The sequence below is a fragment of the Barbatula barbatula genome, assembly GCF_947034865.1.
Source record: "Barbatula barbatula genome assembly, chromosome: 10".
Classification (NCBI taxonomy): domain Eukaryota; kingdom Metazoa; phylum Chordata; class Actinopteri; order Cypriniformes; family Nemacheilidae; genus Barbatula; species Barbatula barbatula.
This window is the reverse complement of record NC_136773.1, coordinates 22,541,565-22,569,314: the sequence shown is the minus strand read 5'-3', so window position 1 is coordinate 22,569,314 and position 27,750 is coordinate 22,541,565. Positions and strand designations below refer to the sequence as shown.

Sequence of the window (27,750 nt, the reverse complement as noted above, 5' to 3'; positions counted from 1 at the left end):
TTTGTAAACCTTTGGTGAGAATTGCTAACTTTTGGAGACAACTGTGTAGTCATATGCCTTGTTGCATAAGCATCTTCCTGGGGCCATTCACACAGAACATTCATTTTTTCGTATTATTCTATATTCATCTACGCACGTCTTTGACTAAACTTGTCTCACTATTTTTACCATACAATGCACCATTTCTTTTAAACGTTTAAAGCTTTTTCCATATACTGTACATGCGTTCTGTTTCAATCTCTTTCGAGTCAATTTAAAAGCAAGATCATGGCCGGCGTGAGCAGATCAGGCCTGAAATCAGACCTCGGAAGAAATGAAAAATGTGACAGCCATACGACGTTTGGGGTATTGTTGTATTGACATTTTCTTCAGGCTTTTGGCCTGCACAAGTTCTTTAAATGCACCACATGACACTTATGGAGCAGCAGCTAATCACATGACAATAATTTTGATCTACAGAAAAATTTTGGTCGAATTTGAGATTTTCATAATAAATAAATACATTGCCCTCGCGATCCCAATACTCCAAGTTGTAATTAAACATCTAAAAAGGTCTTCGTTTGTCTACTTTTTTTGAGAGGTGCACCCTCCTAAGTCTTTCATTACACAAACTGGACGCTTGTCCATTGGAAGAAAAGGTGGTGTTGGTTTTAAAACATGCAGGATTGAGAAAATAAAGTGCGGGACTGATGTTAAGAGAGATATTAAGAGAGATAAAGTGCAGGACCTGATTGATGAGAGTTATGAAGAGCTTTCATAAAAAAGAAAGGATAAAAGGCAGATACAAGCAAGACAAGAGTTATCTGCACGGCTCCTGATGACATATTAATGTATTATGAAGCGAATTGATCGGTCTCTAAAATAATGATTGAATATCATCTGAAAAACTACAGCTTCTATAACTGAAACTTCGGACGAATATCAATCGCACCCAAGTGCCTTACTCACTTAGAAGGGCAGAGAGCTCTAGAAGAAGAAATTCGAAAGGGAGACTGGCAACTGTCTCTCATAACATAGCCGTTTCCATCACACGGGTGAGCTGAATGATAAATATCAATGCCCAATCATCCCTTTCAGCAAGGTTCAAGGGCGCATGATTCTGGTTGGCCCAAGGACCAAAAAAGACGATGCTGTTAGCTGTTATCTTGATTCTGGTTTGCCAAATGAATCCAGGTGCTGGACCAAAGATGTTTCAGAAACCCGAGAGTAGACGCCTAAGAAACAAAAAACGATGTGGATTTTCACATAAATGACCTATTTTTTATTCAAAATGTTGTATTTCGCCAAAAAGCGACTAGTTTGCAGGTATCTGAAATGAAACCTCATAGGTGCCATATTTAACACTCAAGCATCAGGAAAAAAGTCTATTTTTAATCACATTGAACTATTCCATTCTCACTTTTTCCATCGTCGATGGATTTTTCTATTAGGCTCACTGCGATGCATTATGGGATTGACTATCCAGTGAAGGATCAATGCTCTGCCTTCGATTTTGGCCGAAAGAAGGTCTCTTGGAAGACTTATACTTCACGTCTATGATGCCTATGAAGGCAGCTCATGACTTTGGAACCGAGACGAGTTTTTTCAAGTAGCATTTCTCAAAGCCTGAAACTGCTCGGGAGCAGATTAGCAAAATAAATTCCGGCTAATCTTCGGTGATGCCCCTGTAAGGTGAGGCTTTTGTAATTAGCAAGCATAAGTCATCAATTGACCGTAAATGGACTTTAATTAGGACCTGAGGAGGTAAATGAGCCTTGTAATGCTCTTTCGATGCGACTTCTGTTTGGTCGTGTAAAGGGTTAACCTGCGGGATTGTTTGAGAAGGAGTTTCTCCATGTAGCTCAGAGTGTCCTCCTTGAACTCCAGATGGATAAACTGCTGATGTTTCTTCTCTGTCTGTGTTTCCATTGCAGATACTAAGGGAGCGTGAGAGAGAAAGACAGATCAGTCAGTGTTGTTTGTGAAGAGATTCAGTGCAGAATGACACATTGTATAATTTGGTCAATTTAAAATCTGAAGGTTTTTTTAGGTGCGTATATAATGCAGGAGCCACTCACTTTGGTTAATGCACATATACAGGATTTCACACTTCAAGCAAACCACTAAAGAATTTATATTAGACAACAAAAGTAATAAGCCGTCTAGAGCAGAATTTCCTGTTGACATAATTCTGTCTTGTCTGTTTTGAGTGTTCACTCTCTCTGTATTGAAGAAGTATAAAGAGACTTCAGTGCTTTTGAAACCCCCATAACACAGCAGTGATTATCACAAGCCATACAGCTCTGCAGTCGCATGGATCGCCTGAAGGCCACGCACAAACAAAAGAGATAGAGATTTACAGACAGAAGAAATATCAACCAATACATTCAAGAACTTTGCGGTAATGTATGTCTATTTCCTTAAATAATGGAAATTACAAGTACATACTTAACTACTTAAGAAAATGGTCTATATTGGCCATTAGGTTTTTATGACCTATCATTTCATAAGAACTCTTGTTATTCTACACTGTGTCTACACTGGACGCGATTATAATGGGTTCTATGCATTTCTGATGTCTCTTGTCATGTCACGTCGTGCCGGTCGCGTCCGGTGTAGACGCGTCTAGGAGTATGAAAAATCACAGACGCTGAGGTTATTTCAATGAGATGTCATTAAATGGAGAGCAAATGGAAAAAGTCTTTAATGTCTCAGATATTTTTCCCGAGAAAAAGAACCAGAAGCCTCACAAATATCTCTGTCAACAAGAGATCGTCTCAAACTGAGCTCAGATTCATCAAGTCGGCATTCAAAAGTCAATATTATTGAAGATCTCAATATGATTTCAAACATTTCTCATCAAATTTACCCAAATCCAGATTTTTACATTCTACATTCATTATACACCTCCATACTCTTCGTGGATTTTAGCACAGAAACAGCTGCGTTTTTACTCAAATGAAACATTACTGAGAACCCCATTAAAGCTCTTGAGCTACGAAAGAGCAACCTGTTAGCAATAACATTTTCCTCTGGGTATGAATGGTCATCTTGAGGGTCATAACGCAGTAATTATTATTTGGAGGGATGGACTTTAGCCAAATGTACAGCTTTTGTAATAGCCCTTATGAACCTGGCTTCGTTTTCATTATGCAAAACAAAATGTCTTATTTCTTCCACAATTCCAGTGGTGGAAATATGACAGGTGTGTTCTTTACCGTTCCTTGAGATTCACTCCATGCAGAGCCAAGCGTGAGAAAACATGACATCTGCTCTTATTTACCTTCAAATCCTTCAATTCCAGCCGTTTGTTCTTTATTAAAGTCCTTTTCTTAGGACCTTGACTTAACTCATGAACCAGGCACATCATTCAAGTTTCTCAGAATCAAACTCATGTCCTACGCTCTCCAATCACGAAGGAAAACGTGCACAGCTGGGCGCACGCATGAGCCGTGGATGATTACATGTTTGTGATGCACGCGTGTAGTTACCTGGCAACCAATCAGCGAGAGCGCTCTCAGTGTGTTACATTACTCAATGCCTCACACGAGCGTGCCTTTTGGAAAAGAATGTGCGTGTGTTCTGACAGCTTGCCAAAAAATACACGTCACAGCTCACATGCACCTGATAGCATGCCTTTAAATTACTGTACTTGGGCTGTAACACATACACACACAAACTCACTCAGCGGAGGTGTGTGTTACCTGGCCGTGCTGCTGTTGGTCCGGCTCTGAAAGCGTCTCCTGTCCGCCCTTTCTCTCTCCATTCCTTCAGAGCTTCATGGAAGGACCTTGCTGACTCTTCTTCGTCAAAGTATCCTCTCAACAGAGAGCTGTCTTCTACCTCGCCGCCCTCCTCATCGTCAATGTCAACTCCGTCATTCACAAACAACACCTGAGGCGGTGATACAGAACACACGTGGGGATGAGCGAGTGAGAGAGACAGACAGATGAAAACGGCCATGCAGGCACACAGAGCAGAACGTTTCTAGGAATACGTCTCATATATTTACAGTGCTACCCCACTTAAACATCCAAACCTTCCATCTCCAGCAAACTGAAATTGGTCATAATTACGTTATTACTCTGAATGTTGAAGATGATTTAGTAGAGCACCTGATGAGGGTCCAGTTACTTACTTGTGTGTGGTGTGTTTGTTCATCAGGCTGTTTTATCTTGATTTGCTCTGGCGTCTCTCTTTCTTGAGCAGATTTAGGGACGGTGTTGTGGGTGGCTTGGCTCTGCTGGTGTGGTACCTGCTCCTGGACGCGGCCCAACACATCTCGAGTGGTGACAGGGGTCTGGAGCTCTGCCTGCTCGCAGCATGGGAAGTATGGTAGAGTTCAATCTGACCTTTTTATGTTTCTAAGTGCACAAATGTATCCTGTTCGTGATTAAATGTCACACCGTAGAGCTAAAATATTCATAATAGTTCCGGGTTCAAAACCAGTTCAGCTCGATTAAGAGTTTCTGTGTCATGCTGTTAATACCCAGAGACAATATGTTTGAATCTTCTGTTTATAGAAGCCTAACCAAACTGAGCAGACATAGAAAATGCATTCATTATTGACCCTACCGTGACCTTTTTTGAACTTTTACATTTAGCAAACTTTCTGAAAATGTTCAAATAAAATCTCAAAAATGTTTCTTTATTGAGACATATTCAAGGCACTGAAATATTATTTTATAATTTAATTAATTATCATTTATAATACAATCATTTATAATATAATGTCAATCTAAATAATAATCATATAACAGAGGATTTAGAGCTTTACACGCAACTAGTCTATATTTTGTGTCTATAGTTATTTCTCCAGAGGACTTTTAATAGAAATATCAAACACAAAATAAACACTCAAACTTTGAATGCAATTTTATCACATTCAAACCCCGGCAATTGCTCTTTTCTCTCAATACTGCAAACATTGTCAAAGCTCGACATTAAAAAGTGAATATGGATAACAGCTCCGGAGAAAAGCGCGATTAAATCGCATAATTCACCTCATAACCGGAAGGCATTCAACTAATTCCTCTCTATGTCATCCTGTGCTTAAGATAACATTGTTATTGGCCATAACAGTGGGGATGTCTGCCGAATGACATGAGACGCGCTCTCGTTCCCCGGCAGATAAGACAATCTTTTGAATACACTTTCATCACATGCTCAAGCCATACTCCACATTACCGCAATTAATTCATTTACTGACGCTTATCGCCGGTTAACGTTTTACGACAACAAGAAAACAATAGAAAACTGTGAAAGAGTAAGGAAGTGTGTGGGAATCTAACAGAGACGAAAGTCATCAGACAAATCCAGACTGCAAAGAACGAAACCCGGAGGACAATAATATTTATATTTGTTCGCTTTCAATCACCCCATGGAGGCAAATTATCTGAGCGGAGTAAGTTTTAAATGCGATTATCGTATCCTGCCAACCCTGTGTATTCCCTTAAAGATTGTTTTTGCTCGCTCCGTCTAGATTTTCTCTCTTTTGCTCTTTCTTCCTAAACATGAGCTGTGAAGCGCATTTAAGACATCATTTGAAACTTCAAGGCTGTTCGGAAAGGCAGCCGGGTTCACAGTCAGTGTGAAAGACACTGAGGCCGGGAAGAGGTTGCATCAGTTCTTATGCAGCTGGACATGCAGGCAGAAGCAGACGGCAGATCGTAATATTTTGGATAAGAGCCTTCGAGTGCTTTCTTTTTCTCTTCCATCTGGGCTTGTTTGCTTGTGTTTGTGTTACTACATTAACGTCTTCTGCGCGGCAGGATGTAAACATGAAACAGATGCAGGGAGTTCACGTAGGTCACGTGCGAGGTCATCTTCACGTCACACCCTGCCAGCAAACCTTGACCTCGCAGTAACAAGAGAGCGGTCTACAGTAACACGAGGATGCAGACGTACAAACGTGCTCGTGCATATGCTCTTTAAAGCTAAAATTTACAGAAAAACTCCTTCTATACTTTTGTGAGTTTGTGTCTCTTCTGCAGAACACAAAAGAAGGTATTTTGATAACCGAATGACATTGGACCCTGTTGACTTCAATTGTATGAACACAAAACCCCTGAGACATTTTTCAAAATATCTTCTTTTGTGTACCGCAGAAGAGTCAAATACAGGTTTTGAACAACATGAGGGTGAATAAACGATGTGAGAGAACCTTTATCTTTGGGTGACCTAAGGGTGAGCTTATGGAAGTTATAATGAGGTGATTTTTTACGACAATCACACAGTAACACAGACTGATAACAGCTCTTACCACGCATATGAACAGTTTAACACCAGAGAGCAATGCACTGAGGTTTATTGGACTTTTTATGGATGTTTTAAATTACTTTCTCTTATCTTAAAAGACTACTGTATATACATTCCAAGCACAGGTTCATGCCAGTTGTTACTCAGAAATCACAAAATAACATTACCCTTTAATTTGTACTAATTATGCAAATGCATATTAAAATCACATAAAGCTCATTTAATTTATGCACATCTGCATAAAAAAGAAATAAGAATATTTTAGCATTATGCTTATCAAGAGGTATTTTCTAGGTTATTACTGTTCATGTACCTCATGACATGTGGTTTGTGGAGGAGAGACGTTCTGCGGACTAAAGCTTTAGACCAGAATGGGATGGACACGGGGGGCATTAAGCAATCACCTAGCAACCACCAAGAGCATCCAACTAACTGCATAACACCCTGACAACCACCCACACCTGACTGACACCCCAGTACTGAACTCACAGGTTTTGGCAGGATTTATTTTCTCAGAAAACTAGAAAATAGAGTTGATTTTAACGACAACCTAACAAATATTTTCATCAAGACAAAAGCACTGCAGTCATTTCATATTTGCATCTAAAGCTAACGTATAAAGCTGCCGTTTGAGCTGGGAAAGCGTCCGTACAGCCTTCTTCTCAGAAACTGCTGTTATAAAACATGAACGGCTCTGATGGTCAGATCCGGTGCGATGATGGATGTTATTGACCATCTGATAAAAGCTTCAATCAAACACCTCACCACGGTGCCACTCGAGTTTCTAAAACAAACTCCAGATGATAGGTGCGATTGTGGGTGTGAACACACATCTGTTGTCTCCCACGTGTGTGTGTGTGCTCTCTAACCTGAGAACAGGTGCGTGTAATCAGAGTTGGGTTACAGTGAGCAGATTGTCCGCTAATGGTGACCGGCCATTCGGCGTATTGAGAAACGGGATCTGCTGTGTGGCGGCATTTGCTCTCTGTTGCAGCCGCAGGCAGTTGTGTATGCGCGGTTATGTATGTTTGTGTGGGATAGACGGAGGTTTACAAAACACCTCCTCACCTGTATAGGTATCATTCGATGGCGCTGCAGTGCCCCCTTCTGGTGGAATCTGACGAAGCAGCCCACGCAGTAATCCTCTCCGCATTCAGAACACATCTGAAACAGACATGAACAATTAAACGCAGAACACTTCAGGCAAGGTACTGTTACAATAACTTTAATATCAGCATCACATACAGTATTTAAAAATATTGAACTTTTCTCTTTTTAACATGCACAACACGCTGCATGATAAAATGAAAGATTGGGTTGTCTGAATCTTAAGGGAGCTTATTATTTTGTGTGAAGGACGATAGGAGAGCCGTTTGATGGACATCTGAACATCTTTGTATGCGATGATATTTTAAGCTTTGAAAGACGTTTGGAACAGCATACTAACAAACGCATACTACTTTAACATCACAGTATGTACTGTATGTAATACCTGGATGAGCAGAATGACATTATTCTATGGAATTTTTAACATCCTACAACAACATGTTTATTGACCTTATTGAAATAAAAAACTATGAAATTGCTTAACAAGGGCAGTTTTCACCTAGTGTTAAAACTAGTAATAAAACCTCACATTTGTGTGGGAAATACTCAAAAACATGAATATTTTAGGACTGTATTTCTATTAAAAAAGACTGCAAATTACAAACGTATAAGTAACATATTAACATGCATACATTTGAATTAAACCTAAAGGACATTGAGTAAAACAAAGAACAAAGTAGACAACATGCATGCCTTTCCAAACGTCTGTATGATGCATTTTTGGCATACTATTTAAAAACATTAGCTAGTATTCACTGTATAGTGCACGGTAGGCAGTAATCAGTACTCGTATTCCATTCTAAACACAGACCGCCAAAGCTTTCAGTCTCAGATTAGTTCCCGCGGTGCTGCTCCAATGTGCCTTTAGGGTTTTGTGCGGTACAGAGGGAACCCTTAGGAACTCTCGGTTCTACACATCCATAAATCCACTGAAACACACACTCTGTACTTGACAGCTAAATGCCACCGTGCAAACTCCACAGGTATAGTTTCCCTGGAGACGTTAGATCTCAAAGCACTCGAGTGCCCAAGAGTTATCCCTCCTCGCACACACCCGAGGACCGCACGAAAGCCCCAAATCTCCCACGGGTGACAGGGTTCCCTTTAATGCGGCGGCACAAACACCCACACGCGGTGCATAAAGAAAAGGGAAATACAGTGCTGCTCTGTGAATCTACAGCTGTGTCCATTACTGGCACCTTTAATGGCCACATAAAAACGGTCAGGTTTCAGCCCACCACCATTGAAATAAATGACCCCGGCACACCGCTGTGGCATTCGACATAAACTGTTTTGTGAAAAGGACTTCTGTGCTACATGACCTATAGAATCACGATGTATTTAGGAACGGTTTAGTCTACCGCTGCTCGTCATGAATCACCCGATAAAGGTTGGGGCGCATTTCCTTAAATTTGCTAAAAAAAACTTCCTTAGTCTTCAATGTTGCAGTTACCATTTGGAATACAACGACACTTTATGGAAATCATGATGATTTAATACATGACGAAAGACACGACTAATGTTGAATCAATACTAAGGTTTCACCTTGTTATACCAGTGTACTTTCATGGTAACTCCTCGGGAACTGTCAGCTCAATATAAAATGTAAACAGTCACCATGTCATTACACTGGTATAACAAGGTGAAACCTAAGGTATTGATTCAACATTAGTCATGCCTTTCGTCATGTGTTAAATACATGGCATGCATGTAGAAATCGTCATGATTTCCATAAAGTGTTGTTATATTAAAAATTGGTAACTCGATACACTCCCCCAGCGTTTGTATAGGTTTCAGAAAGTTTTTTGGACACATGAAAATCTGTTTCATAACAACTTTTCTTAGTCTGTGTTTTGTTGGCAATGGGTGCACATGTGCTTTAGTCCCGGCCCCGTCCCCCCCGCATGCCTCATATGTTTTCGGAAATAATCGTACAGCTAAATCTATCTTTTATAAATCAAACTAAAGACTCTACGGATATTTCAATTGTGTGATACTATTCTGTAAGTACTCAAGATTAACATGAGATATGCAGAAACTGTCTGAGTGACGGCCACTTTAAAGTGCAATTGAGTACGCTGCGTGTTTTGATATGGATCCGTTTGTAACCATCTACTCGAGAGTGTCGAGAGAACGTGTTTTTCGAAATCTTAAATAAAGATTATTTCCCAAACACTCAAAAACCAAGTGAATATCCAATTCTGCTTGTGAATATCTAGTTGTCTTGCTATTAAATCTCTTTAACTAAAGTCTAAAAATCGATATCTTAGCATGATGTCATGAATCTAACAAACTCTGGTAAATCCGGTTATCGGTTCTCTTTCTGAAGTGCTCAAAGCAGAAGTCTGGGAATTTGCAAATGTACCTGATAAAAACCTGCACTCTCTGACTCTTTGGAATCGTGTGCGGTTGGGCAGACTGGGTGTGGATATTTCGTTTCATTTATTTTATTTATAAAGCACTTTTACACAACTGACCAGCAAAGTGCTGTACAATATATAAAACACATCACAATCATAAAAACACATCACTAAAACCAAAAAATAAGATAAAATAACTGCGAAATAAATGGCTCAGTTTATTATACATGTCTCAATATACAGACAGTTTCTATACCCCATTAAATGCTGATGCGAGTAGGTATTCCTTAAGCTTGTGCTTAAAAAGACTCAATGTAGGCGCCGATCTGAGAGGAAAGGGTAAATAATTCCAAAGTTTTGGAGCTATCCAAAAAGCTCGATCTCCACTTCTCCGTTTAGTCCTAGGAATCATCAAAGCCAGCTGGTCAGCTGACCTGAAAGACTGCTTTGGCTCATATTTCACAATCAAATCGACCAAATACGATGGGGTGATACTATACAATGATTTGTAAACAAAAAATTTGTTTGAAATTTTGTGCGTGATACACATCAGAACAGTCGTAAATTTACTATACGAGACAGATTTCACATCGCCACCATGTTGCAATCCAAAGCGAGGGAGAGGTGGGAAGAAAACCGTAAGGACAGATACAATGCATTTGTTTGTACAACCAACCTGGAGTTATTAAAATGATTAATGATATTAAATGTGAAAATATAACCATAGGATGCATATGTCACACAAGCTGTTTTACTTGACCACTTAAGCCGTACCATCACATATTAGTGACTGTTTAAACTGACATAAGCGGGTTTCGTTCGCCCACACAGCCAATCTAATGTTGTTTTAACGTCACAGACACCCGATGGTAGTCCAAACCATTGCAGTCTATCTGTCCTTCCGGTTTTCTTCCCACCTCTGCCTCGCTATTGATTTCAACATGGCGGTGGAGTGAAATCAGTCTATGGTTTGTATGAGGAAACATATGAGGACTCACCAGTCCAGCCAGCTGAACTTCACACTGTCCACAGACTTTACCCCTCAGTCTGAGCTTCCGGTTCGTGTCCTGTGTCTTGACAGCTGGTTCTGCTACCACCTGCTTCTGTACAACTGTGTTTATATAGAAATCAACATACACTCCAATAGGTAAAAAAAGGCATGTTTGGGTACAAATAATCTCAGTTTTTGATCAAATGTATATTAACCAAAGCCATTTTAACGCACATATAGTTAGATATTAAGTTGTTAACTGAATAGCGGCGGTACCCATTCACTTCTTTTGATGGACACAAAACCAATGCAACGGGATGGATACCGTCACTGTTCAGTTAGCAACTTTTTTTATAGGAATATATCTTCTTTTGAGTAGGCCCGAACAAAGAAAATCATACAGATGATTTTTTCTTTAAATTCCTTAAAAAAACATAATCATATAAACAGAACGGTGCTTAATTCTAGTCTAGGTAGTCCACTCACTCGAGTCTAAAATAAATTAACAGACGATTCTGACTTTGCAGCGAACTATCCTGAAACAAGCTTTCAGACTGAACAAATAGGCTGTGCGTTGCTGAAGTAATGCATTTGGAAGCAAAACAAGGTCTTCAAAAAGAGACGGGCGAAACGCATCTCAGAAGTCCACCCACCTGGCAAGGGCTCATCCTTCAGCACTCTAATCTTCATCTTGCCTGGAGAGAGCTGGCCAAAACAACATATTTCAAACACCACATTATCACCAAATCCGGCAGGTAATCATTTTTACACTTAATTTTAGATGGCGTGTCCAAGGTTTTAGACCGTCTCTGGTATGAACGAGGGTGCGGTGAGTCTGACTCACACCAGATATCTCTCCGAAAGATAGACAGACTGTCTTTATTACTGTGACAGCAGAAAAGATGATGTTTGCTGAAAAAGACTCACTGTGTGAGCTGCGTTCTCCTTGTTAGTCTTGGCGTCGTGAAACGCAGGGCCGAGAACGTCGGGCTGCGAGGAACGCCAATGAGCTCTGCCAGTTTTCCTGTGAGGGAATTTCAAAGCATTGGAACGCTGGACTGTAATTAAACCTCAAATCTCAAGAAGAGGTGTCCTATTAGTGACGTGAGACAAGAACAACTGACTGATAACTTTCAATTATGCACATATCATAGTGTGGAAAACAAACACAAACAATACATTACAGCGTTTGTCCTGCATTATTCATACACGCACAGAGACGGAAGTCTGTTTTCTGATTTGTTGTTTTGGTTGCCACATCAAATCAACAGCGTAAATAATTCACATCATGATTGCAGGAGGCTGTTTGTTTAGGACGGGTTGTCATGTTGCCATGGAGCCGCAAGTATCTTCAAAGAAAAGAAATGTATATTATACGCCTGTGGAATATGATTTTATTTGACACGGTAACCATGCTCTTAAAATGGTCTTTCCTGCATGTTGGTGCCAGACATTTCTATCATCTAAAATGACACAGCGTGTGTACTCGCTGCATGACTGAAGGTCATGTGACATTTAACACCATTATGTCCGAATTATAGCGACCCTGATAACATACATGTTTTACTGGCTCATTCGAGTCTTTTACTATTTTTTTCCTGTGGCTTAAGAGGGATAGTTCACTCACAAATACAATTATGTCATTATTTATTCACGTGAAACACAAAAGAAGATATTTGGAGAAATGTATCTGTGATTTTGTTCATATAATGGAAGTCAATGGGGGTCAATGTTGTCTGGTTCTCAACCTCCTTCAAAATATATTTTATGTTCTGCAGAAGAAAGAAAGTCAAACAGGTTTGAAATGGCATGAGTTTGTGTAAATGATGACTGAATTTTTTTGTGTGTGAACCATCCCTTTAAGTATGATAGATTCACTTAACTAGTGATGTTTGCCTCAGCAAGCACCACTAATAATTGAAAACACACATTTACGCAGCTCACCAGCTCACTACAGTCCATATTTGATCATGCAGCCGAAGGAAGTTAGAGAGAGCGTTTGGAATGGGGCCTGCAGGAAGACAGGACGCTCCCTCTGCACGCTGTCCACTCTCATTAAGAGCTGTCCATGTTCTGGACTTTATCAGGCTGAAGGAGACGGGCGCTTGGGATGAGGATTAACCGCGCTCAACACTGCCTGTCAGTGCTATAGAGAAACGTAGCGGTGCTGCTAACAACCGGCGGATTACCATCAAGTACACACGGAGTCAACCAACAAGACAAGAGCTTATCACCTGTCAGATTGTCTATTGTGTGAAGACAACAGCACAGGTGAGAGGTCACATGACTGCACACTTAACCTCATGTTAGATTCAATTTTGGAGTAATAAAAACTACACGAGGTCAGCGAGTTCAGGCTGGTGATTTTAGCTTGGGGCTTCAAAGCTTTGTCTGGTAGCATGAGAAAGAAAAATGACAGGACAGAACGTGGTAATATCTTAATTATTTCTCCCAGACTGTATATCAAATGGAGAGCAAATAGACAATTGCTTAAAGGGATTGTTCACCCAAAATCATTTCATGACCCTCATGTCTTTCAAAACCTGTGTGTGACTCTTTCTTCTGTGGAACAAAATAGAAGATATTTTGAGAAATGTTTTTTGTGTCCATACAATGGAAAACAACAGGGCTAATGTTGTTTGTTTGGATAAAAGCGTCTGCTAAATGACAAAATGTTTGGTTAACAACGTTCTTCAAAATATCTTCTTTTGTGTTCTCCAGAAGAAAGGAAGTCATAAAGGTTTGGAACATACCTGTCAACATTGAGATTTGAAAATAAAGGAAATTGTATAACCAACATGGAATGGCATGGGGATGAGTAAATGATGACCGAATTTCCTTTTTGGGTTAACTGTCCCTTTAAATCTAGCGCATCTCAGATATCTCAGAGAAAGAGTCAGAAATCTCTCAACTGTCTCCATTGGAGTTTCAGAAGAGATCTCAATGACACAAACTAAGCTAGGATTTGTGAAGTCTGCAGCAAAATTAGCAAAGAATACAAAAGTTTTAAGAACGGAGCAAAACATATGCAGGTCATTTCAGCAGATGCCAACAACAATAAAAAAAACAACGCCAAGTTTGCGCAAGCGGGCCACTTTTTCCGAAGGCATCATCACGGATGCCCACTGAGCACACTGAAGGCCAGAGTCTATCAGCTCTCATCTGCTGGTATAAATTCACCTGTGGCCCTTCGATGCTTCGCCTGCACTGTGATAAACAGAGATGGTTCGGCGTGGAGTAAGATAACATCAAGCATTCCCGGCACTGCGCCCTCGACAGAACTTCTGCTTTGATTAATGACCTATGGTAAAAGCTCATCTAAAACAGTTTTGTTAAAAAACTTCCGTATGGAGCCAATGATAATTTAGATATAGGACCTCTAACATCTCTTAATATGACAGTGCCTGTGCGCGGCAGAAAGGATGAAGCTTCGGCTTTGGATCTCAGAGGCATTGAGGCCTGCTGCATCGCCGTTGCATTCATCAGATTATTGCACGCTGCGGCGTGTTATTGATATATGGGGGTATAATTGACGGTGTCAGTTCCCGAGAAGAACTCATAACTATGGCTTCATCGTACTGTCTCCAGCTGTCTTTCCGCCTTTCCATCGGGTTCCATATGAGTCAAGAGCATTTGATGCATGATGTCGATTAACACCATGATTTTGAACCTGGTATCTATAAAAAAATCATTGTTAATGTAGATTGTGTTCTTACGATCATAGTCTGATGTTCCGGAGCTTGTAAAGCTTGTTATTTCAATAAAGCTCTTTAAAGAATTATTTGTGTATTTATTATTCTGTAAAGTGGAAATACTTTTCTAGCTGGATGAACTGGATGTGCATTACTGGCATCACTAATTAAATATGTATTGCCTGCTTTGTATTTAAGTGTCTTACTGCATCCAGTTTTTGCTTTCTGAGAAACAAGTACAAATATTCTTTTTTGTAATCAACGTAAGACTCTAACTTCGTCCTGAAACATTCTTAAAAAAAGTTAATACTTTTCCTTAAGGTTTTCCGACATAATTCACCGTGACCAATTGCATTGCATCATGGTTCTATGAGTTACGAGCTGATACAAGCCATAAAAAACGTCCGCCACTCTAAATTCATGAGGTTGACCTACACAGGTCACATTTTAGCATTAATAATGAAGTTATAGAGAATGGCCTTTTTTCTGAGAGGAAAGAAAGATGTCAAATTAATATCTACTGATGTTATTTTTTTCCGATTCTTTTACTTTGACAGGAAACTAATTTCCTGCCTTCCTCATTTTGGCATAGGGTCCCACTTAATCTTAATTTGTTGGGGAGAAATGGGAAGACAAGCATGGCGGAGTGGAGAGACTGGAGCCGAGATGACTCCATTTCTTTCAGCTCGATGGCTACGCTGATTCCATCACAGATGATCGCTCAGAAACCAAACCTTCTCCACAGATCTCCTCCAACACAGCCCGCATGCTACACACTCTGTATGATGTTCAGATTTGTAAATTTTACCTTTGTTTTATTGATTTTTCAAATTGATTCAAAGTTGACATGCCCACTTTTTTCTATCCTCTTTATTCATCGACTCGCTCATTCATTCATTCATTCTACAAGCTGTCTCATCTCCACGTGTCTTACTCACTTTCTCTCCTCTTTTTCCCGGCTCATGCGCTCTCTCAGCTCCTCCAGTTTGCTCTCCATGTCTTTGGTTTGTTTATCCATCTGCACCTTTTCCATACGGAGTTCCCGAAGGTTCCTGCGGAAAAATGCACAGGTACTTTGAGACACTACATGGCCAAATGCATCTGGATACCTCAAAGTCAAATCATGTCACAGCAGCTTGTTGAACATTTTGAGTAATGGGATCCAGTTCCAATTCATCCCGAATGTTATTTCGTACCACAAGAGCATTGTCATGCTGGAACAGAAAATGTACACCCTATTCTTATACAAAAATGTTTGTCAAAGGATTCATTAAGCTTGATTTTATGCACTTGTAACTTGTAAGGCTACGCTTGATTTTCTGTAATGGATTCAGCCGAACAAGCCAAAACCATAAATTATAAGACAGATGTTTACATAGTTTTGGCCATGCAGTGTACCAATCTCAATCATTCAAAAGTACAAGAACACATTTTTAATTTACTATAAGAAATCAGATTACTTTGCAAATGGTTTTATTGGCATCGCATAAGAAGGAATGTTCTGAACATTTGGAGTTCCTACGTTTGCAAAGACTACGTCTCACATGATAATAATGAGTAAATTCTGGACCGTGACAATAAACCGAAGGGGAGCGACTGTGCAAACCTGACATTTAACTTCATTGACTTCGGCTTGCTGGGAAGAACCACAAAGTTGTTTAAATTCATGGTGCTCTCGGATCGGACTGTAAGCTTCGCAGGCTGTAATTTCCACCCAAGTGTCCTGAGAAAATAGAATTGTGAGTGACACACACACCATACACAGCAGGACACATGCAACTGACTTCATCTACAGTAGATGCAGGGCAATGAAGTCAACTTCAGGCAAAATAGAGTCATTAACAAACTTTTTCAGGTTTTATCTCTTGCACATTTTGATTCTCATGATGCAGTTCGCACTGTTATGGTCATCAGCCATATAGTATGTCTCATTCTGTATAATGCACCTTTTATTATGTATTCATAGACATTTGCATTGAGCTCGTCTCTGTTCACTAATGCATAACCGTGCCCCCCATAAAAACATAGTCATTGTATATAACGTATACGGTATTTGCCTTTCTGGTTAACGTTGGATGCTAACTGCATTTCACTCTGAACAAACACAATAAACTTAAATCTATTAAATATGACAGATTAAATGGAAACAGATAACAGAGAAAGCTTTTAAATATGTTTTGTTCTCCCTGTCAGTACATGTTGTTATCATTCCTGACTCCAAACAAACGTGCAGGCCATTCATAATGAGCTATTTTGAAACGAAATGAAGTTCAATTCAAACATTATTAAGTTGCGATGCTGTTTTAATATTTTTTTAGGGTTTTAAAGTACCGAATTGCCACTTACTTTAAGACGTTGACCACCCGAAACAGCGCTTGTGGAAACGGTTTCGCTTGTCGCTATAGTAACGCGTCCTCTCGCGGTAACTGGCGTGTTGCTGTTGGAGACGAGAGTTTAACTCGCGCTCAGTCTCGGGTGCGCGCAGGTGAGCGATAAAACAGAATATAAACTTTACAAATGAAGAGTTTGTTTCCAAAATAAGATTATTTCGTTTTTAAAAACCATGTTTTTTGCTGTGCATTCCAATAAATAATATATATATATATATATATATATATATATATATATATATATATATATATAGGCTATATATATATATATATATATATATATATATATATATATAAATGAAGAGTTTGGTTCCAAAATGAGAAAAATATCATGTTTTTTTATTGTGAATTCCAATTAATATCAATCAAACTGCAGTTGGTTTTGTTTTGATTTGAGCCATAACAACTAAAAACAATACAGCTAACTAGTGCAATAAAAACATGATAACATAATAAAAAACTGTATTTTTGTATATACGAATACATCCAAGAGCCGGATGAGGTTGTACAAAGTATTTTTAATAATGACAAAAAATGTCAACAGTAGAAAATGCAACAGTAGGAATAGACATACTGTAAAAGAGTTCTGGTAAAAAGAAAAATATCAGAAAAAGAAAAAAAAAGGAATAGACCGTTTCATCAGCCCAGTTAATTTCCGGTGTCTGGTATAACTATTAATATTAAATTAAATTTATGTTCATATACATTTCTAGTATTATTGTACTGTAAAATAATTGTATTAAATAAACAGTTTGTTGAATCTTGTTGTATTTTCATTTTATTAGGGAGGCTTTTGCCCATGAATGAGGGCTCTAATCAAGCGGTCCATTGAGGAATGGTGTGCAATGACTTTTATATGCCATCGGTGGGGTTTGTTTGATTGGGGGGCAGAAGACCACCTGATAAATCCCATTGACTTAACATTGCGCCGAACTTTGACGAGTCGTAGCTCCAAGCGAGGATTTCATGCGGGTTACCACATTTGAAGAGGCTATCAGGCTCTATCTGAACATACATCCCAGTGGGTTGTAAGTTTTACCCCTGGGGCGTAAGAGCCCCCCAAAATTCCCCATATAACATGCCCATATAATGAGTAAAACGTCCCGTATTGAATATTTTCACAGTACAACCTCTTAGAGACTTGTGGGGGTGGGCTTATTTTACTCAGACAACCAATCAGTGTCACAGGGTATTCATTCAGCTATAAAGCCACGCCCGTAGCAACCATTTACAGCAACCTAGTAACAGATCCCATAGACTTCCATTATAAAAGGTCCATATGGATATCTTTGCAGAACAGTGTCGTAGAGACATGTGGTTGGGCTCATTTTAGTCAGGCAACCAATCAGTATCTCATCCCATAGCAACAAAACATGTCAGCCTAGCAACATTTAGCAATACCTATATCTCTGTGTCAGAACATCGTAGAGAGACGGGAGTTGGCTTGTTTCACTCATAGCTTAGGGGATCATCAATTGGCAGATGCTAAGCCACGCCCATAACAACCAAACAGGTTAGCCTTTAAACCAATTAGCAATATGTATATCTCTGCATCACAGCATCGTAGAGACATGGGGGTTGGTTAGATTCATTCGTGGCTTAATGTGTTACAGTGCCTAGTTCCGCAGTTTGTCACAAAGCATAACTAACATTTTCTTTAGAAAATGTACCTATCTAGGTATATATACAATTTGTTGAAAGTAACGTTTGTTTATGTTGTTAAGATAAAACCGTCTATACATGGAATTATAAAATAAACTGCATGCCGAAAATGTTGTTTGCCTAATGTACAGTAGGCCTATACATCCTATATAAGTGAATATCATAGTTGATGTATTCTGATGGTAGTTTACATAGCGTTACACAGCACAAGATGTGAGTTTACTTTGTGTGAGGAGGTGTTGTTAAAAAGTTCACAGAAAGTAAACTGCAGAGTTTGGTGTTTTCTTTGTGTTTAGTGGCTCATGTCTTTGCTAATGAAATCCTGACGTACATGAAGTGTCCTGTGGTCTCCTGACACACAGGAGTGAGACCTCTGTTGCTCCTGTAATTATGGACAGCTTGATTTCCCTAATTAAAATCATTTTAGCACTAAAATCTCATTTCATGTGGATGTTTTGATTGCAGCCATAAGAACCTTCATTAAAGCGTCAGCGCCGTATGTTTCAATTAGTCGACAAGAATTAGTCTACTGCTTCTGTTTTCACAGCCATTTCTGTGTTTTACATTAGACTTAACTTTATTGTATTTGTCCTCGTGAAGACTTAAATGTAGTAATATATTATTATTAAAATTCTGCATATTTGTGTTTTTTGCACCAGCTTGCCCAGTGATGTTAACATGGTACAGTGATGGAATTGTGATAGGTAAGGGATAGTGTCATTTTCATTGTACCATTTCACACACTCTTTTTTTCATAAGTAGTAACATTTTTTTGTATACTCAATATAATGTCCAGTTGGTAATTATAGCAAAGCACATGAAGAGTGTACATAGCAATGAATGTGTCCGTTTGCTACTGTAAGAGACAACCAGTCTGAATCTGTCATAACAACACGGCCAGAATTCATCAGTATTCAGCTTGAGTTGAAACTTTCAGATCTCTACCTCTTCTGTTTCCCTGCTTCTCTCTGCACCCAGACTAAAGTGGGTAGGAAGGGGACCGTTGGCCTCCCTGTCTCCCCGAACCACAGATGAAAGCTGATTCTGTTCTCCCCATCTGAAGCAAGACTGACCCTGCATGAGAAAAAAACACCCTATAGTATGCAAGATGCTTTTATCTTCATATATATGGGTGGAAATCTCACTAAACATGCAAAGGTCATAATTCACATACAAAAAGTTTTTGCATATAGAAAAAGTTTCTAATACAATAGTTTATTCTGTTCTTTGATCATAAATTAAAGGAAATGTAACAAGTACTACAAGAGCAACATTTTGACGGTGCCTCTGTTTTTGCGTTTTACAGAATCAACCGACAAATTGGTTATTAAAAACGTGTTTTATCTAAAAAAAATTTTCTTTTTTTCAGAAATGTGTGAAATATTACCTGGGTCTGTTTTTGTGAAATTCCACCTAACATCTATTAAAATCTCTCCCATCCCAGGACTTTGGCTCCAGCCACCAGCAAGACAGTGAGAGCAGAGACAGCATACAAATGAGCCGGACATCCCTATCTGCGAAAGAGAGAGAGAGACAGATTAAAAGCATAGAGGTCATGTGGTGTAACAGTGACAGATGAGGGGTAAAATATGCCGCATGTGTTGAAATGTCAGGCCTATTTAATCCATTATGGTGCTCGATCACAGCGGCTAATTCAAATGTCATTAGTTAACTGGCTTTCATATCGGACGACTGAGTTTAAAATATTATGGAATCCTCCGAGCACTGACCAAAGGGCGTTTAGCAATTTAAAATTATTACTCTGACTTGGCAGCAACGCACCGTCGAAACAATTCTTCCTATTTTTTAGAATTTACGCAGACATCATCCTGCAAATGGTACATCTCCAAAAAAAACACTGTTATTTCTCTTTTAAAAAGAGCACAAGGCCGTGCCACAGCCAGCTGCGCTTAAACAACAGGCAACGCCTTCAAAGCACTGCATATTAAACATAACCATGATAAATAATCACAGCTTTAAAGAATGCATTTATCATTGAATAAACAGTCAAAAACTGTGAGTGAGATTAACTGTTTTCATTATTTAACAGAGGATTCTAGAGCTCTAAATGCTGAAAAACAAACCAGTTCAAAGTAAACATGTACAGTACTCAAGCCTGGCCAGGCTTTGGTTGATTTAGCTTGTCTTCTCTAAAACTAGCAAAAACAACATAACAGACTTTTAATATGTGCAATACTTCATCTAGCTGGAACTATTAAAAAGGGCAATAATAATAAAGTATGGAAATGAATTTCTACACTTAGTTAGGAAGCATAAATACTGTGTACATAAATGACACATTCGTCAGTTCCGTTTCGTTGATGTGTCTGCCATCTTGGAAGGGTCAACTTTTCCAACCTGGAAATCTTACGGGATTTTGTTATTATTTTACTGGGTGGCTAATTCATTCTAATTTGCCCATTGTTAATTATACAAAAACAGAAGATTACAACAAAAGCAATACTGAAGCCCCACCCCAAACCCGCCCCTAAACCTTATGTCTCTGGCGTGAAAGCAAATCGCACTAAAATGAATTCAAACTAATTAGCCAAAAAGTCAGTAAAATTCAATGAGTTTTCCAATATGTCACCACATTGCACAGCATCTGGTTGTGAAACCCCCAAGATTTAAATTTCTGATCAAATAGAATAACCTTTCACAGGTAAGAATGTGTTCTGATAACAGATTATGTTACACAACAGCACGTAACATTTGATATTAATGCATAACTATGTTTAACATGGTCGACTTGTAGTCAGACAGTTCCAGTATGGCGGATGGTTTACATACAGAGAATGTGAAGCTGACGTCACACTTTTTGTTGCATGTTGCAGTGGCCATCTTGGGAGGGTAATACTCCACTTATTGTTTTGATATGTACCGTTACTTATTGCGTTTGATAAATTGAGAAATCGAAACTGAAAGAACAATGGGCTTTTCTTGAATGACTCTGCGTAATGCTATTGCAGTTTTTAACACAGCAAGACCGACCTAACATAATTATATTTCTTAATCAAACAAGAAAAACAAAACACTGCATTGAACGCATTAGCAGCCATCCTCCCAAGATGGCGCAACATTCAACGCGACATGACGTAGATTGACAAGCTCTATAGCAGCCAATAGAAAAAACTGCTTATGTGGCATCTACTGTATATGTATGCCATATCTTTATGGTAGAGAGTAGTGAGGTCACTTGAGGTTTTGGAACACAATGCTTATAAAGCAAAAGCACATACTGTACATGATGCTTTGGTGAATGAAGGGTCATTTTGACACTCTAGATCTTGCTCAGCTTTTTCTCACCCTTTGCAGCCACTATCACACCGTCAGCAAGGAGACGTCACAAGGCCACAAACGTCTGAGGGCAAATATCAGATCGGCAGACACATCAATCTCTGCACTGTCAGAGATTAACGCATTCTAAAGACAAAAAACATGTAGTGTCGGCACCTTCGCTTCGGGATAAAAAAGGAATAAGTGACCTTTTCACTTGCAAAGCAGACCCTCTTTTTGACAGCAGGATTTCCAAAACTCACCATTGTTAGTGAGAGAGAGAGAGACATATGGATTTAGAGAGATTATCATGCTATGAGAGACTGAAAATGGCAGAGTGAGAGATTATGTAGAGAAATACGAAGCTGATGAAAATCAGACTAGCGTGAAGGTCCTCTGATCAGGACCTGGTAGCCCGCGGCCGCCGGACTCCACAAGCCACAGGCCTGTGCCAAAGCAGACCCTCAATGCATCTTCAATGCTTCAATCTGGACTTCATTAAAATAACTTCCTCTCTTGGCTGAACTGGGAAGAGAAGCAGAGAGGAAATGTTTGGAGTTGAATTTAGGTGGGCAAAAGTCAATGACATTGATAACATGCTGTACAGTTTTACATCTTTAAATTAGAACCCTGCTGACGAATCTGCAAACTTTCATAGTCTTCCAAATGTGACGGACAGAGACACACCTTCACCACAGCCCTGGGACTCTGAGGACACATGTCTGCACTCCAGACAACGTCCATTTCAATCCGGCTGCATCTTTTTCAGGGCGAGACCGAACGACTTCATTACAATGTTCATGAAAATCTATGATGGTCCTATATTACCTCTGGCTAGTTTCAGGTGGTGCTTGGCATCTGAGGAAGTAAATCTCCTGACAGCTTTTGATGAAAGTGTTGTGCCATGGCCTTTCTTTTGAACGCTCTCTTATGCTGCAAATTGTAAAAAATGAAAACAAAACAATCTGACCTTACTTAACCTTCCTTTTGCTCGTGCTTTCTGCCTGTTAAACCTGTTTCGGTTGCATATGGAGCATTTAGGTGACTGTAAAGAAATGCAACATAACGCCTCTCAGCTGAACTGTTTTTATAGCCACACTGCCATCTAGAGTTCACCGTCAGAACTGTTTAAACCCCAGACTTCTCCTTATCTCTGGAATCACTTCTTGCTGAATATATAATGGTCGTTTTGGCAAGGTTTTTCTTTTTTTTTTACCAGAATGGATCACAAACATCGAGTCAGCTCCGCATTTATATGTCAGCAGAGATTACCATGTGTTTGATCTTGAGGTCTTTTTGGCCAGCAGGGTGGCTTCTCACCTGATGTTTGAACACATCGAGTGTTTTTGAAGACGCCGTGAAGAGATAAGTGTGACGGCCTCTTCGCACTCAGGGCTGTCGTCGGACGATAAGACTTCCAATGCGACCAGCGGCGGTGGACATTACCCCCAAACGCCCCCGTGACACATTTTCATACCCACGGATGACACCGTTCAGCAGATGCTGATAGACTTTAAGGGATATAGAAATGCTAAAACTGCCTCTGTGAAGGGGTGCCACAGTTTACATGCATTGTAAAGCAGCGTTTATATTCTTCAAAATGTCTCCTTGTGTTGAATAGAAGAGAAATTAGGGGAACAACATAATTATGTCAACAAAATTGTCATTTTAAGTCTAGTTATTGTTTCACCAAAACTTTAAGACCGGCTTTACTGATATTCCCCTTCTAGTTTAAAGCATCAATCAGACTTTTTCTAGGGTGCAACAAACAACAGGTGTAAAACAGGTGGCATTACTTCCATTTCAAGTCCACTTTACACTTAACATTTATACGGTACAGTTTGCCTTGGGGGATGATCAAAGATGAGAGTAAGTAATGTCCATCGCAAATGCAGGTTAACATCTAGAATGTACATGAACAATGAAAATGATATAATGAATAACATTCAGATGAAGAAGAAAACAAACCTAACGTGATTTAACTGGTTAGCGGATTATAACACTCTTAAAAATATGCTTCACAAAGCCATAGATAAAAGAACATTTCTTATCTAAATGGTTCCAAAAATAACCTTTAACATCCGAAGAACCTTTCTGTTTCACAAAAGACTATAAAAGGTGAGAAACATATGATTCTTTAAAGAATCTTACACTGAATTTTTACTTGTGGAACCAAAGATGGTTCTTCTGGTATCGCTGTGAAGAATCTTTTAAGCGCTTTTATTTTTAAGAGTGAAGAGGATGTGATGAGACCCCAGTTTTCTGGTTTGGTACCAGACTGGTTTCATCCTCCATTGGCCCCCTGTATTTATCCCTACTATGGAAGTAAATGGGTATGAGATCTGTTTGGAAATAAATGTATAGAGGTTTAAAACACCAAAGGTGCTTGAGCAAATTGTGACAGAATTAAAATTTTTGGGTGAACTATTCCTTTTTAAGAGTTTGTGTCTCAACGGTCTCTGATCAACCGGTGATGCTGATTCTACAAGTTTACATGTTTCACAATGGATGTTTAAAATCATGTTGAAGTGCATCTCGAATAAAAACCTATAACACACAAGCACCCAAGCGCCGTGATTATTATTTCAAGTAAATGGCTTACAATATGTATAATGCGTAATAAAACTTTGGCTATTCAATGCATCATTGTAATCTTCTTAGGATAATCTTTTAATTCCCTCATTATGAATTACGGCGGAGTCTTACCTCCAGAGTGAGCCATTGGAAACATTAGCTTAGCCCCTCTTTGATGTGTTACTGAGATTTAATTAGCAAAGTAGGCATGAGTCAATCCCCTCTATGCCCCCCAAACACACACACTAGACAAATAACAAACCCCAAAACACTTTGCGTGACATTCAACACTCCCACCAACCTGCAGAGAGTCACTTGTAGTTTTTAATTATATAAAATCATCTCTGAAGAAAAGTTAGTTGAGTCGCTTGTTTGCAAGTCGCTGTAAGTTGTAATGTGCGGCAACTCCATCGCAATCGCAGCGGTATTTTCGCTTTAACACCAAGGTTGAACTTTAGCTGACACATTTTTAATTTCATGCCCGAACACACAAAAGGCCAAAAGATGATCTGATTAACAAGGACAAGTGCATTATCATCTTTACCTCTCTTTCTTTCCCCTTCCTAATTTTGGAAATCCTATGACCGTGAGAAAGAAGGTGTTTGTGTGTGAGAGAGAGAGAGAGAGAGAGAGAGAGGTGACCACAATCTAGCCACAGATAGTGAAGTAAAAGCATTGAGACAATCTTACCGTGACACTGATGAGGTTGAAGGTTTCTTCCTCATTGATGTAACTTACAAAAGAAAGACTTTAAACATCTCTCAAGCCTTCTTTCACATGTACCTAAACTGTCTGAAAGACATCATATAAAGATAAAGACGTAAAGAAGAAATTCACGAAACAAAAACCTGCCACTGACTTCCATTCGCACTCCTTCAGTATTTGTCTTGATTTATTCTGTATTAATTAAACAGTTCACCCAAATATAATAACTTGTGTCGTATTTTATTCACGCACAGGTTCAAAACCTGTAGGATATTTTCATCTACACAAAAGAAGATATTTCAAAAAATGTCTCAGTGGTTTTGTGTTCGTTCAATGGAAGTCAAGAAGGGGCAGTGTTGTTTGGTTACCAACATTCTACAACAAATATCTTCTTTTGTGTTCATACAGGTTTGGAATGAAACACAAAGACGTTTTTTTCATTTCTGGATAAACTATGGCTTTAATATTATATAATTTATTGTATACAGCATGCTTTTATTGACTAGCATTACTCTTCATATTGGAACTACTGGGCATTATTATCTACTGTATATTCCTATGTTTTATGTGTTGTTGTTTTGATGCTTTGGCAATATTATACAAAAAAGCCAATAAAGCACTATGAAATTTGGCGGGGGAGAGAAGTAGAAACAAAAAAGCAACAGACAGGAATATATTAGATGTGCAATGTGAGGGTTGTCTGGAACCACCAAATGTCACTCATTTCATGTGATATTTTTTTGGTGTTGAAAAAACTAAAACAATTCTGAACAAAGAACAGAACGGTTCTCCATTCCAAACCCGAGTGTGAAAGCGACCGAAACCACTCTCAATTTGAAATGAGACAACTTGCTAGCAGCACCCTATTTGTGTGAGAGTTTATTATTTGAGCTGGGTGTCTCTTCTGTTGCTCTCCAGGGGCTCCGACCAGAGGACAGATGGAACGTTCTGTATGCATAACCCCTCTCATGCTCCTCTGCCCCGTGCCCACAGAAATTGGACAAGACGAGATATTAGAACCGAAGTTATATCTGTGGACGTGGCTCGGGGGCTGCGTCGTCACACTGCATTCTGGGTATTTTTCTGGCTGAGGAGGTAAAAGCCATAACTCTCCTGAATGATTTAACACACAGAAATGGCACAGCATCCACAGAGTAATATCCTGACACTAATGCCTCTCACTCTCATGTCATCTGGACGAAAAATTTAATCTGCTTCGCTCTGTCCGCTGGAATGAACCATACAAACTTAACTGCATAATGCATAACATTGATCCTAAACATTGGAACGTCGTGTTATGTTTCTAAACTGAACATCGTGATGGTTCTTTTAGCCCATTTTAAGGATTAAAGTGTGGCATGTAATGTGTAGTAATGTGTAGATCCGATATAACTAGATGATGAAAAACAGTTTTTTATAAATCAATGACCTTGAAGATGACTGCATCTTATGAGCACACACACACAATCTATCAATCTCAGTTCAGGATTGGTGGACATAATTATCTGTCACTGTCATAATGGCCTCTCCCTCACGTCAAGATGATGAAACTGCCCGTAGAAGGGGAAAATGTGTGCGTGCCTCCATTCGCCTCCTCATTAACCTCAGTGAAGGTCTGATGGACAGCTGTCGAGATGAGCGGCTCGCTGGAATCTGTCAGAAGGAGAAGGGAGGAAGAGAGAGATAGCAGATGAAATCAGTCAAAGAAAGATTGGATACGCAAGACAGGGCCTTCCGAGACGCAGCTTAACGTCATTAGTGTCACGGAAAGATCTAGATACAAATGTTCAGGTCAACCACAAATGACTGAGCCCAGAAGAATCATTTGTTGCTCTTTCATAGCTCAGAAGATTTGATGGAGTTATCAAACATGTTGCATGTAGTGTCAGCGAGTTTTGAACTCATACGGAAAAAATACATTTATTTGGATCATTTTTTTACTTTAGGAGATTTACACATCACCTGATAAAAAAGCCATGTTTACTAAATTAGGAAGCAAGTAACAAATGGAAAACTGTTCCCGTACAGAAGAAGAGATCAAATGGTTCATATCATGGTTCAGATAGTTGGAACTTGATGGGATAGCTTTACGTTCATATTAAAATATGTCATTTTCATTACACACCATGGCAAATCACAGAGTTTGAGACATTTTTGAGACGCTAATCTTAACCAGGAGAAACAAAAAAGAATGGTTGACCATTAGGTGTCAGATTTGGTTTAACCACAAATGAGATATCGGTCTGTGATTTTTCATTTTTTACCATAAATTCTGTTCATGATGAATGTTTTGCATGTACGTGATCTAACTCGTAATCAGTCTAAAGGGTCTGACAGTGAAGTGTGTTTACACTGTGAGTGGGCACATGTGGCCATGGTGGGTTAAGAGTCTGGTCAGTCTGCTGGTCATGAGAATCAGGAACAGGGTGATCAGACGAGAGAAATCATATCATTAGGAGCATATTTCCTTTCGATCGAAAGAGAGAGATGGATGAGAGAGAGAGAGAGAGAGAGAGAGAGAGAGAGCAGGCAGTCAGTCAGCTGAACAGATGAGACTCTAATGAGCTTGTCTCTTTGTTCTGCACGCAGGGTTCAGATCTACTACTGCACCACCACACATGCGCATGCACACACACGCTTGGAAACGTTATTCCTGACAGTAAGAGTCTGAGAGCAGAAAGACAAACACTTGAACAACTGTCTGTACATGTGTTTGTGAAACTTTGAGTTACGAAAGATAAAGAATGCATGAGAGA

At 39.3% G+C, this 27,750-nt stretch overlaps 1 protein-coding gene across 1 annotated transcript in view; it reads right to left on the bottom strand.

Annotated features, from left to right (window-relative positions):
* zbbx (zinc finger, B-box domain containing) overlaps positions 1 to 15,429 on the bottom strand; it is a 31,706-nt gene extending 16,277 nt beyond the window's left edge. Inside the window, exons 1-8 of the mRNA XM_079466015.1 lie at positions 15,326 to 15,429; positions 11,623 to 11,719; positions 11,349 to 11,400; positions 10,703 to 10,815; positions 7,306 to 7,401; positions 4,118 to 4,291; positions 3,684 to 3,873; positions 1,805 to 1,916 (exon numbers count right to left, since the gene is read on the bottom strand). Coding sequence (XP_079322141.1) covers positions 1,805 to 1,916; positions 3,684 to 3,873; positions 4,118 to 4,291; positions 7,306 to 7,401; positions 10,703 to 10,815; positions 11,349 to 11,400; positions 11,623 to 11,719; positions 15,326 to 15,420 — 929 coding nt within the window. The 5' untranslated portion in view covers positions 15,421 to 15,429. The remainder of the gene's footprint in view (positions 1 to 1,804; positions 1,917 to 3,683; positions 3,874 to 4,117; positions 4,292 to 7,305; positions 7,402 to 10,702; positions 10,816 to 11,348; positions 11,401 to 11,622; positions 11,720 to 15,325) is intronic.
* Positions 15,430 to 27,750: the final 12,321 nt, after the last annotated feature.